The following is a 12,596-nucleotide window of genomic DNA, read 5'->3' on the forward strand; positions in this document are numbered from 1 at the left end:
CATCTGATCATTCGAAGGCAGGAATGTGTGAGGATTGTGCCCGACCGTTACTGGCCTCACACGCAATATCGTGGAGACATCTCGGACTTGCTCCTAACTGCAACAACTACAACAAGAATAAAATCTTTTATTGATATTTTCTCAGTCGAAAATTACACTTCGATTGAAATTTATTCTTCAAAAAATTTCCCATTTCTACCATGGTTTGAAATCAGTGGTTACGTTGAATAAGGAGTCGATTTCAGGGTTTACTTGCCACAATATCATTACGTTAGAATGACCCATTAACGGAAGTTTACATTTAAACCCTTTTGGCTGCTTATCTGCTTATCTTTATCTCTCTGTGTTTGTGAGGTTGAATGCATGTGTCTGTGTGCATGTTGATCTGTCCGTCGTTTTTTATCTGTATGCAATTGTTTCGTTATTGGTTTGTGTTTGTGCCTGTGCATCGTTATATTTGTTCACTTTGCGTGTGTTTCCAATGCTGTATGTGAGCTTTGAAGAACGCACAATAGGGGACTCTCAGATCACATCTTCAAGTTCTTTCATCTTAAACAACTCAGCTGAATTCACAAAAATAACCTCCACAACATATCCACCAGTGTGTACCAGTGATGTTGTGTGTGGGTGTGCGTATGTATGTGTGTGTGTGTGTGTGTGTGTCTGTCTGTCTGTCTGTCTCTGTATTTCCAATGCGCTCGGTCCAGTTTGTACTGTCCACAGGAGGGCGCTCTCTGAACAATTAATATCATTATTCCTTAACGACAGGAAGTGACTCTTTGGAGAGATACAAATGTGGGGACGGGGTCCGGAGAGAAAAATTGCCAGCACATTTGATAAGATCTTGCAGTGGCACAATTGCTCGCATTTCAGGCCCGGTACAATCAATGATCACAGTCTCTTGTTTCTGAAGTTCCGACTGGCGAAATAGAGGTGAAACTGCCTGAATCTGGTTATTGCCCTGATCACAGGTCGGAGATATTTGAACCTCCCAACAATGTTTTGCGTCCTCAGACAATTTACTATCTCCATCTCTGGGTAACTATTCCCTTTCTGTTACTCTGTCCAACCTGTTGTGTATCTGCTGTTTATATCAGAGATGAGTAACGGAGACTCTGTATACCAGTCAGAACAAGTTGTCGGATCTGAAGAGAATGCAGATCCAGCAATAACCTGCAGTTACTCTGTGTCGGGTTCAGCGACAAGCTATGGCCTATTCTGCTATCGCCAGTACACCCAGCAGGCCCCGCAGTATCTGCTCACAGCCCATGATTATTGGAATAACGAAACCGCTCTCGGCTTTGAACACATCCACGGGATTCGCAAACGGAAACAAAGCACATTTCCTTTATCTGTGAAAGGATTGAAGATCAAAGAGGGGGCCGTGTATTACTGTGCCCTGAGACACACAGCAAAGAAGGGACTCTCGTGCATGTTGCAAAAACAGGGGAAAGAAGGTGCCGTGCGTGAGCTCCAGGAAAATAGCTGTGATTGAATCCCCGAAGGTTTGTACAGGAAACAAATTGGAAAATACAATTGGATCCGATCGGGTTTCTCCAGTTAAAATCTTTGCTTTCAGTTTTGGGATAAGTGAAGTATCACAACCATTTTAATCAAGCGTCAGATTTAGTGTTAGCACAGTCCTCCGGATCAATGGGAAGAATCTCTGAAAATAAAGTCCTGGATATGCTGCAGATCCGTCAGGTCACATTTTAAAAAGCTATTGAACTGGTGCAGAGAGCTGTGCACTTATCATGCCCCTTGTGATATTTACACTATGACCAGAAATGGAGCACATTGACTGTGTGGGAGCTAAATGGTACCGCGTATTGAGATTCATTGATCATATTTGCTGCTTTTGAACTTAAAGAAATCGAGCGAGAGAAAGTGAGTGAGAGAGGAGTGAGAATGCGACTGAGTAAAACAGAGTGAGTAACACCGAGACAGAAGAAAGAGACAGAGAGACTAATATTTGAACCTCACGGATCAAATGCAAGTTATTCCATCGGGTACGAGGAATCATTTTTAAAATACACATGCCACCTGTAGTAGAGATTTATCAACACCAGTTAGCGCTGGTGATCGAATGACTGACTTTTTTTAAACCACATATCAGGATAGATGTCAAGATCTTGGAGAGGGTGCAGACGTGAGTTACTATGATTGGATCATGGTTGAGGGACATCAGTTATGTGGAGTTACTAGAAAAGCTGGGTTACTTCTCTTTAGAGCAGAGATGGTTAAGAGGAGCATTGATATGGTTGTTCTAAATTATGAAGGCTTTTAATAGAGTTGATGTTTCGATACAGTTGTCACTGGAAGGACGGTCATTAACCAGTGGACACAAAATTCATATAATTAGCAAAGGAACCAGAGGGGGAATTATTATTATTATTATTATTATTCATTATTATTCAAGAATAAACATTATTCGTGCAGGGAGTTGCATTGACCGAAATTATGGTGAAAGCAGATTCATTATCAACTTTCAAAAGGGAATTGCCCTTTCCTGTTATTACTACATTAGTACATGTTTCTGTTTATATTACACTTGACCCTGTCTGAGTTATTGCTGCACAAGTCACTGTCTATGTTTAATTTACAGTAAACCCTATCTCTGTTATTATTGCACTAGACCATGCCTCGGTTTATGTTACAATAATTCCAATCTTTGTTATTACTGCACAGGCCATCTATTTGTTTATATTACATAAAGCCCTTTCTCCTTTATTACTGAACTATACCTTGTCTCTGTTTATATTACACCTGGCCATATCATAATTATTGCTGCAATTGACCATGTCTATGTCTATATTATGCCAGATGCAGTCTTATTTACTAAAACACTAGGCCATGCCTCTCTATACATTATAATGGACGATTTCCAATTTAATACTGCGCAAAACCATGTTTCCCTTTTGATAAGTATGCATGCCGATGATGTACTGAATGTACTGTAACACTAGACCTGCATATACCTTAACTGTACAACAGAGGGTGCTGCTGCTGGAGATCTAAGGGCAATTGTACACTGCAGGCAACCCTGTATAAAAGGGAGCTCACCTCTTAATGTCCTCACTCTAGGAGCTGCAATGAAGGACTATAGTCTGTACAGTTCAAGTGCTATGCCCCTGCCTCGTGGATCATTAACGGAGTGCCAACATACACAATAACTGGCGACGAGGTTTTGAATTCGACGCACAACAGGTCTAATCTCAGCAACTTCCAACAATTCACCAATGGGGAAGATTGGGACGACTTCATGGAAGGGTTAGAACATTTCTTAATTGTGAACGATCTGGATGGTGACTCTCCGGCCACACTGGCGACCATGCGCAATGGTATCCTGCTTAGTAGTTGTGGGCCCACCATCCACGGCCTCGTCTGGGATCTGCTAGACCTAGCAAAGGCAACAACTAAGAGCTATGGGGAGCTCGTAACATTAATACAAGTGCAACTGAAACCCAAAGAGGTCATCCTCACAGCCAGACATCGGTTCTACACTCACCGGCAACCCGAAGGCCAAGAAATTGCTAAGTATGCTGCAGATTTAATAAGGCTGGCTGCACAGTGTGATTTTGGCGACCACATCACCGAAGCACTAAGGGACATATTTGTTATTGGAATCGGCTACGAGGGCTTCTTCCATGAACTGGTCTCGGCAGAAATCACAGTCACTCTGCAGAAGGCAATCAAAGTGAGCCACGCCTTCGTGATTTCCGTCTGTGACTCCAAACGAATGATGACCCACACCCACGGCTCTAATCCGACAAACGCAGTGAACAGAATGGCGACTTACAAAGGCAGAAATGCTGCCCCGAGACTCACAAACCTGAGTCCACTACATGGGGCCAACCGGCGAGCCACGTGCTGGCACTGTGGTGGAAAACACAGGGCCCACCAGTGCCGCTACAAAGACTACAACTGCAAAGGCTGCAACGCAAAAGGTCACCTTCAGAGAATGTGCATAAAAAGCTTTACTCACTGCGTCGCTGAAAAGTTGGCTGATCACCTGGGCTCTGACACTGATGAAGACGAAGCTGCTCAAACCCTGGAAGAAGAGTACGGAATTTATACCTGCTCCACCGAGAGTTCCCTAGGAAGATGGAAGTGGACATCAACGGAGTTTCAGATTCGATTGAGATCGACACTGGGGCGAGCCAGACTTTGATGAGCCAGATGACCTTCGTAAAACTTTGGAACAATCCAGCCAAACGACCAAAGCTGTCTCATATCCAGGCAAAGCTGCTCACCTAACCAAATGCACCATCTCAGTCGTTGGCAACTTGGATGTACTGGTCTCCCAGGGCTGCACAATGAACAATCTCCCCTTGTGGATTGTTGCCGTCGATGGTCCAACGCTGCTGGGAGGAAGTTGGATAAAGCACTTCCAAAGCAGTCGAAGCAATGATGGCCTCTGGGACTCAGCGAACGTCATCCCATGCAGCCCCGAACTTGGATCCATCGTTGCACCTAGAAATCCTACCGTCCAGCTCGACTGCGCAGTGTGCACAACACCAAGCTGAGACCACCAAACCGAGCGTCCAGACCTCACCTTCCGGGCCGCGGCCAGACTCTGAGAGAAGAAGATTGTCGAAGAAAGTGGATTCCCGATGTCTGTGGCCAAACCTGAGAAGAAAAGGATCACCACTGCCTACCTCAAGGAGAGCGAGAAAATGGCGGCCGCACCACGAGACGAAGAACCTAGAAACTAAATGGCCGTGATCAGACCATGATGGTCAGCGTTGGAGGAGTGACACGTGGCACCAAGTGGCGAACCGGATTGGAAGGCCTCTATAAAGGAGACCAGTAACCCAAAGAAATAAAAGGGACAATTTCACTCTAGTTACAGCAATTCCAAGAACTTTAAAGTTAAGTGCAGAAAGCGAATGCAGGTATGCTAATGTAACGTTGAATTGTGATGCTGGATTAACTGATGAAAAACATGTGATGAATGCTTGTGAAAGTGCTGTTAGCAATAAGTTTGTACTGTTAATGATGATGTTAAAATGTTAATATGACAAATGTAACCATGTATGGAGAACTGATACAGAAGAGAGTGCTGTAAGTACTAAAAGTTATAATTTAAAGAGAGATAACAATGTAGAATCGAGTATTTTTGTTCGGAGCCAATGTTTCATGTATGCAGAAAGTAGACTGTTAAATGACACCGGGTTCTACCGTTACAATGTAAATGCTAGAGGAATCCCCCAAGGGAGACGCCAGGTCCAGTGGGCTACCCAACCTTGTAGTCTGGGCGTTTGCGAAAAAATGTGATACCCCAGGAAGGGCTCACACACACCCACTGGGAGCAGACCCACTGCAAGGACAGCAGTCAAAGGGCAGCGCAGCCACCACCATTGGCAACTTGCCCCTGTTCGGCCCTACACACCCTGGCACCAGGTCCAGCACCGGGAGCGAGAGGCCAGTAACCTGTAGCTTTCATGGCGGACCATGGGATGACCAGATTTCCACCAAAACTGGAGGACAAGGCGCTCAGAGAGCACTGTGGACATGCCCACGACCAAACACCACACTTACACACTCTACACTGTATGTGCCTTACCCATTGCACTGGCGTCACCACTGAGCATTCCTCACACACTGACACCCACATGGTCTGTGTATGTGTTGTGGGGGGGGGGGAATGAATGAGAGCAGCCTCAAGGACAGGGATCTCAACTGGAACCCACACAACCCTCAGCACAATCTTCCAGAGCCCACTACTGATCAGCAGCCCATGTCATGGCAATAAGGACTTGGTAAACGCTTAGGGGGGAGTGTTGTTTTGTATGCATGCCAAAGATGTAATTATGTACTGTAACGCTAGACCTGTATATACCTTACCTGTACACCAGAGGGTGTGCAGCTTGAGGCCTAAGTGTCACCTCAACGCTGCAGCAACCCTGTATAAAAGGGAGCTCACGTCTTAGTGTCCTCACTCTAGGAGCTGCAATAAGGAACTACAATCTGTACAGTTCAAGTGCCATATCTCTGCCTCGTGGAGTCATTAACAGAGTACCTACATACACAATACCTTTACATTACACTGCCTCAGATATTACGAAAGACCCTGTCTCTATTTATATTACATTCGACGAAGTCCCAATTATTACTGTACCGAACCATGTCACTGTTTATATTACACTATCCTCTGTCTCAATTATTACTGCACTATACCATGAATTAATATTACATAAGTTCATGCCTCTGTTTATATTACACTCATTCCTATCATGTTTATTACTGCACCCTAATTCATGTCAATGTTTATATTACACCAGACTGCTGCAGTTATTTCACTGCAAAAGTACTTCATTGGATGTAACGCGCTTTGAGAATAGTCGGGAAATTGTGTTGTGGAAATTCATTGGATTGAAGGCAGATCAATCCCCAGGGCCTGATGGACTGCATCCCAGAGTATTTAAGGAGGTGGCCTTGGAAATAGCGGTTGCATTGACAGTTATTTTACAACATTCCATGGACTCTGGATCAGTTCCTTGGAGTGCAGGATAGACAATTTAACTCCACTTTTTAAAAAAGGAGGAAAAGAAAACAGGGAATTATAGACCGGTCAACCTGACATTGGTTGTCGGTAAAATGATGGAATCAATTAATAAGGATTTCATAGCAGCGCATTTTGAAAGAAGTGACATGATATGTCCAAGTCAGCTTGGATTTGTGAAAGGGAAATCATGCTTGACAAAGCTTCTGGAATGTTTTGAGGATGTTTCCAGTAGAGTGGACAAGGGGGAACCAGTTGATGAGGTGTATTTGGACTTTGAGAAGGCTTTCGACAAGGTCACACACAAGAGATTAATATACAAAGTTAAAGCACATGGGATTGGGGGGGGGGGATGGGTAGTGTGCTGACGTGGATTGCGCACTGGTTGGCAGACAGGAAGCAAAGAGTAGGGGTAAATGGGTATTTTACAGAATGGCAGGCAGTGACTAGCTGGGTACCGCAACGTTCTGTTCTGGGGCCACAGCTGTTTACATTGTATATCAATACTTAGACGAGCGGATTAAATGTAGTATCTCCAAATTGGCAGAAGACACTAATTGGGTGGCAGTGTGAGCTGCGAGGAAGATGCTATGAGGCTGCAGAGTGACTTGGATAGGTTAGGTGAGTGAGCAAATGCATGGCAGATGAGGTATAATGTGGATAAATGTGAGGTTATCCACTTTGGTGGCAAAACAGAGACAGACTATTATCTGAATGGTGACAGATTCGGAAAAGGGGAGGTGCAACCAGACGTGGGTGTCATGGTACATCAGTCATTGAATGTTGGCATGCAGGTACAGCAGGCGGTTAAGAAAGCAAATGGCATGTTGGCCTTCATAGCGAGGTGATTTGAGTACAGGGGCAGGGTGGTATTATTACACTTGTACAGGGCCTTGGTGAGGCCACACCTGGAGTATTGTGTACAGTTTTGTTCTCCTAACTTGAGGAAGGACATTCTTGCTATTGAGGGAGTGCAGCGAATGTTCACGAGACTGATACCCGGGATGGCGGGACTGACATCTCATGATAGACTGGATCAACTGGGCTTGTATTCATTGGAGTTCAGAAGAATGAGAGGGGATCTCATAGAAACGTTTGCAATTCTGACGGGTTTAGAAAGGTTAGATGCAGGAAGAATGTTCCTAATGTTGGGAAGTCCAGAACCAGGGGTCGCAGTCTAAGGATAAGTGGTAAGCCATTTGGGACCGAGATGAGGAGACACGTCTTCACCCAGAGAGTGATGAACCTGTGGAATTCTCTCCCACAGAAAATTGTTGAGGCTAATTCACTAAATATATTCAAAAAGGAGTTAGAGATAGTCCTTACTACTAGGGGGTTCAAGAGGTATGGCGAGAAAGCAGGAATGTGGTACTGAAGTTGCATGTTCAGCCATGAACTCATTGAATGGCGGTGCAGGCTCGAAGGGCCGAATGGCCTACTCCTGCACCTATTTTTTATGTTTCTATGTTTCTATGTAATACCACATATTAGGCTTGTTAGCAAAATTGAAGCGTTTGAGATATAAACGGCATTATCAGCATGGATACAAAATTGGCAAAGGGACATAAATCAGGATGATGTCTGCTTGTCGGACTGGAGGGCGGAATACAGTGGTGTTCGCCAGGGTCCAGTACTTCGACCACAGCTGCCGTTGATATATATTAATGATTTGGACTTGTGGGTACAGGGCATAATTTCGAAATTTGCAAATGGCACGAAACTTGGCAGCGTCGTAAACAGTATTGAAGATAGTTATATACTAGAAGAGGAGATAGACAGACTAGTGAAGTGGGCGGTATCGTGGAAGATGAAATTCAATGCAGAAAATTGTGAGGTGACACATTTTTGTAGGAAGGATAAGGAGAGACAATGCAAGCTAAATTTAAAAAAAATTAAAGAAACTGCAAAAACAGAGAGGTCTGGGTGTATTTGTGCACAAACCCTTGTGGGTGGCAGGACAGGTTAATAAAGCAGTTAATGAAACGTATGGGATTCGGGGTTCTATAAAGAAAGGCATAGCGTATAAAAGCGAGGAAGTTATGCTAAACCAACGTAAAACGCTAGTTCGGACCCAAGAAAAAATATTAGTCCAATTCTGGGCACCACACATTAGGAAGCTGTGGAGAGGGTATGGAGAGATCTACTAGGATTGTGCCAGGATGTGGAGATACAGTCACGTGGATAGCCTGGCGATCTGGATTTGTTCTCCTCGGGGCAGAGAAGGCCAAGAGGAAATTTGATACATGTTTTTGAAAACATTAAGGGTTTAGAAAGAGAATATAATGACATACTACTATGAATAGCGGAATAGTCAATAACCAGACAACACATATTTAAGGGGATTGGGATAAGAACCAGAGGCGGCATTTGGAAAAACGTTTTAGTGCAACGAGTGGTTAGGATTTGGAATACACTGCCTGATAGAGTGATGGAAACAGCCTTCAAAGGGATACTGGACAAATAATTAAAGGAAAAATAATCGGAGGGATGTAGGGAAGGAGCAGAGCATGGAGCTAACCGCTTTGCTCCTCGAAAAAGCCTGCATAGACAAGATGAGCTGAATGGTCTAATTCGATGTTGCACTACTCTAAGATATTATGATGACCCCCGCTGCTTCAGCCTCAGTCCAGAACTTCACTCCCAGGGCCGCCGTGGTTACACTGCCGCCACCTCAGTCCAGATATCTCAGTCATAGGGCCGCCTAGATTGCACTGCTCCCCCCAAAGTTAATGAACTTCACTATCAGTACCACCTAGATGACACATCTCCCTCCATATTCCACGGATTTCACTCCCAGGGCCAATTAGATTACACTGCCTGCTCCTCAATCCAGCTATTTAACTACCAGGGTATATTTTATTGTGGCTAGTAGAACAAGAACATCATCAACTTGTTTCGACCCAGGTAGACATGTTCTGGTAATTTATAGAAGCGAAGAAAACTGAATGGAGAAAAGTGTTGACACAAAGGAATCAAAGGAAACTGCATAAAATATTCCCGAATCACACAAATATCCTTTAAACATCTACACTTTACATGAAACTCTTGGGAAGAATTCGAAGCCTCGCTTAAACAAAATCACAGAACCATGTCTATCAGTCAACATATCCCATGCCTGCATCTATTCACAATCTATATCAATGGTTTAAATGAGGGGACCAAATGTGATGTATCCAAGTTTGTTGATGATACAAAGCTATATAGGAATGTACTTTATGAGGAGGATGCAAAGAGGCTTGAAGTCGATACCGATAGGTTAAGTGTGCGAGCAAGATCTAAGCAAATTGAATGTAATTTCGAGAAGTGTGAAGATATCCACTTTGGCAGGAAATATGAAAGCAGAGTACTTCTAAATGGTGAGAGATTGGGAAATAAGAAATAAGAAATAGAAGCAGGCGTAAGCCATACTGCCCCCCGAGCCTGCTCCACCATTTAATACGATCATGGCTGATCCGATCATGGAGTCATGTTGGTGCTCACCGTGACCTTCGTGCCCCTGTGCAGGAATCTTTGAAAGTTAACATGCAGGTGTAGCAAACGATTAAGAAAGACCATTGTATGCTGGCCTTTATTACGCAGGATTGGAGTATAAGAGTAAAGTATGTCTTAATGCAATTATATATGGCCTGGTGAGACCACACCTGGAATATTGTGAACAGTTTTTGTATCCTTACCTAAGGAAGGGTTTACTTGCCATCAGCATCATATGCAGTCTTTTGGAGACGAGAGTGACTTGCTTCCAACACTAGAAATTAGGCCTCAGGTAATTGAAGAGTCCAATACGGAGCCTACAGTCTCTGATATAGGTGGCGCAAACGGTGGGTGAAGGAACAGGTGGGTGGCGTGCCTGGGTTGCCACGCGCTCCATCTGTTGTCGATGCTTGGTTTCAGCTTGCTTGGTGAAGAGACTCGAGAAGTTCAGCCTCTTCCCGGATCCTTTTCCTCCACTTTGGGCGGACTCAGGCCAGGGATTCCCAGGTGTCAATGGGGATTACATTTTTCAATGAGGCCTTGAGACTGTTCTTGAAGTGTTTCCTCTGCCCACCTGGGGCTCACTTGGTGTCGGCGCTCCGAGTAGAGCGCTTGCTTTGGCAGTCTCGTGACAGGCATGCGGGCAATGTGGCCTGTCCAGCGGAGCTGATCGAGCGTGGTTAGTGCTTCGATGTTGTGGATATTGGCCTGAGCGAGGACACTGACATTGGTGTGCCTATCCTGCCAATGGATTTTCAGGATCTTGCGGAGGCAGTATTGGTGGGGATCAAGGGGTATGGAGAGAAAGCAGAAAAGTGGTACTGAGGGAATGATCAGCCATGATCTTATCTAATGATGGTTCAGACTCGAAGGGCCGAATGGCCTACTCCTACACCTATTTTCTATGTTTCTTTGTTTCTATGTTTCTATGTGCTGATCAGCAAGGGTCAAATCTCCCAGCGGAAACAGTGAATTTTTAAGCTCATCTTCATTTAATTGTTTTTTTTTTCTCACTGTAAGTGATCATGTACAAGGCTCGGCATTCATCATCAGTGTCACCGTAATATACCTCCCAATAAATGGACACTGGGAACTGTTCCATACACAGGCTTATTGTCTGTTTTCACCCAGTATCTGAACAATATAAAAGGTCTCATCGGATCCGTTAGAGGGCGCCGTGGTCACAGATTCCTCGCCGCTCCCTGGGGACGTGAACCGTTAAACTTTCTGATTTGTATAAACACATTGTAATTTCAAAGCTTACTTTTATCTGTTTTTGTTTTCATGGGATTCAGCAAATTTCTCCCATCCCTTTTACTTCATCAGCTATTCATCATCACTATCGCTACCACACTTATGAATTAATCCTTATGCTGCAATTCTTAAAGCTACAGCAAGTGACATTTTTATTAGCTGTCGTTTAGAACAATACACCTTATATATTAATATATGGAATGGACGAAATACTCCGAGAGACAAGACTGTAACCCGGGTGAGGAGTTTCTCCCGTATCACTAACCACCATTTGCCTTTGCATGTGATTAATTTCAGCACAGTGTAATGGCATCTGCTGTTCGTTTCAGGCTGACATTAATCTAATACTTTCGGCAGAAATTTGGCGAAGGGACTCATAACCCCGTCGAGAAATTAACGACACAGTCGGATGATGGTGGTAAGATATTATCTCGGTGAAAATACAACGGTTTCAATATAGATGAAGATGTTCAGCTTCCTTCACTCACGCTCACCAATCAGACAGGGATGGAGTTTGATTACCCTTCTGCTGGGGAAACACAAGGGGAAGATTTCCACTGGTCTCTGTGGAAATCTCATCTGAAAGTTGTTTTGGCGGAATCACAATGTAATTCTTTTAGAATGCATTCAGTACTTTGTCAGAAATAGCGACAAGAGCAAATCGACCGCACAGAGTGGACAGATCCCTGTAAACACTAATGTTACAGGAGAAAGACATTAATGCCCTTGTTGAATCATTGCACACCAGCAAAAAATAAACAGACAGTCAGTAAAGTGACTGATTCCGGCCTGGTGAATATAATCGCACAATGACGCAATGCTAAAGCTTTCCTCGCCCCAAAGACTGCACACAGCGAGTGACTGACTCTACAGGCCGATATTTTATGCTGCGACCGTCAGTATCGATGATCAAACCTGCTATCATTAGAACTTATAGAGACAATCCTTGCAGTAACATTGCCTGAGGCAGCCCCTTCCACAGCTTCCGTTCGCTGCTCTTGTTCTCACCCGCCTTGCCTGCCCTGTGTCATTGGAGAGATTGCTGCAGCTGTTACGAAACTGTAAACAGGTGGAAGGTTTTGTATAGTAACTGCCGCGTTTCCTCTCAGTGTGTGGTCTAATGCACAGTAATACACCACGGTATCCGTGCTCTCCGTTCTCTCAATGACCAGTTGACAGCATTTGTCCGCAGTGAAAACATCCAATTCATGGATGGCAGGCATGGAAAGGACATCGAGTGGCAAAAAGGTGTGTTCTGGCACTATAGATGGATTTGTGAAGTTCATTTTTATCATTTTGAAATTACCAACTAATGCAAGTCCCCCAGAGGACTTTACCTTTTCTTGTTCCGTGTAATGTTTTGTCG

The 12,596-nt window shown here is 44.2% G+C and overlaps 1 gene segment (V, D, J or C); it reads left to right on the forward strand.

The window, feature by feature from the left end:
- Window positions 1-1,099: 1,099 nt before the first annotated feature.
- LOC139235731 (T cell receptor alpha variable 18-like) lies at window positions 1,100-1,495 on the forward strand. The segment is given in 1 exon segment: window positions 1,100-1,495. A coding segment is annotated over 1 exon segment (396 nt).
- Window positions 1,496-12,596: the final 11,101 nt, after the last annotated feature.

Source organism: Pristiophorus japonicus, chromosome 23, assembly GCF_044704955.1.
Source record: "Pristiophorus japonicus isolate sPriJap1 chromosome 23, sPriJap1.hap1, whole genome shotgun sequence".
Taxonomy (NCBI): Eukaryota; Metazoa; Chordata; class Chondrichthyes; family Pristiophoridae; genus Pristiophorus; species Pristiophorus japonicus.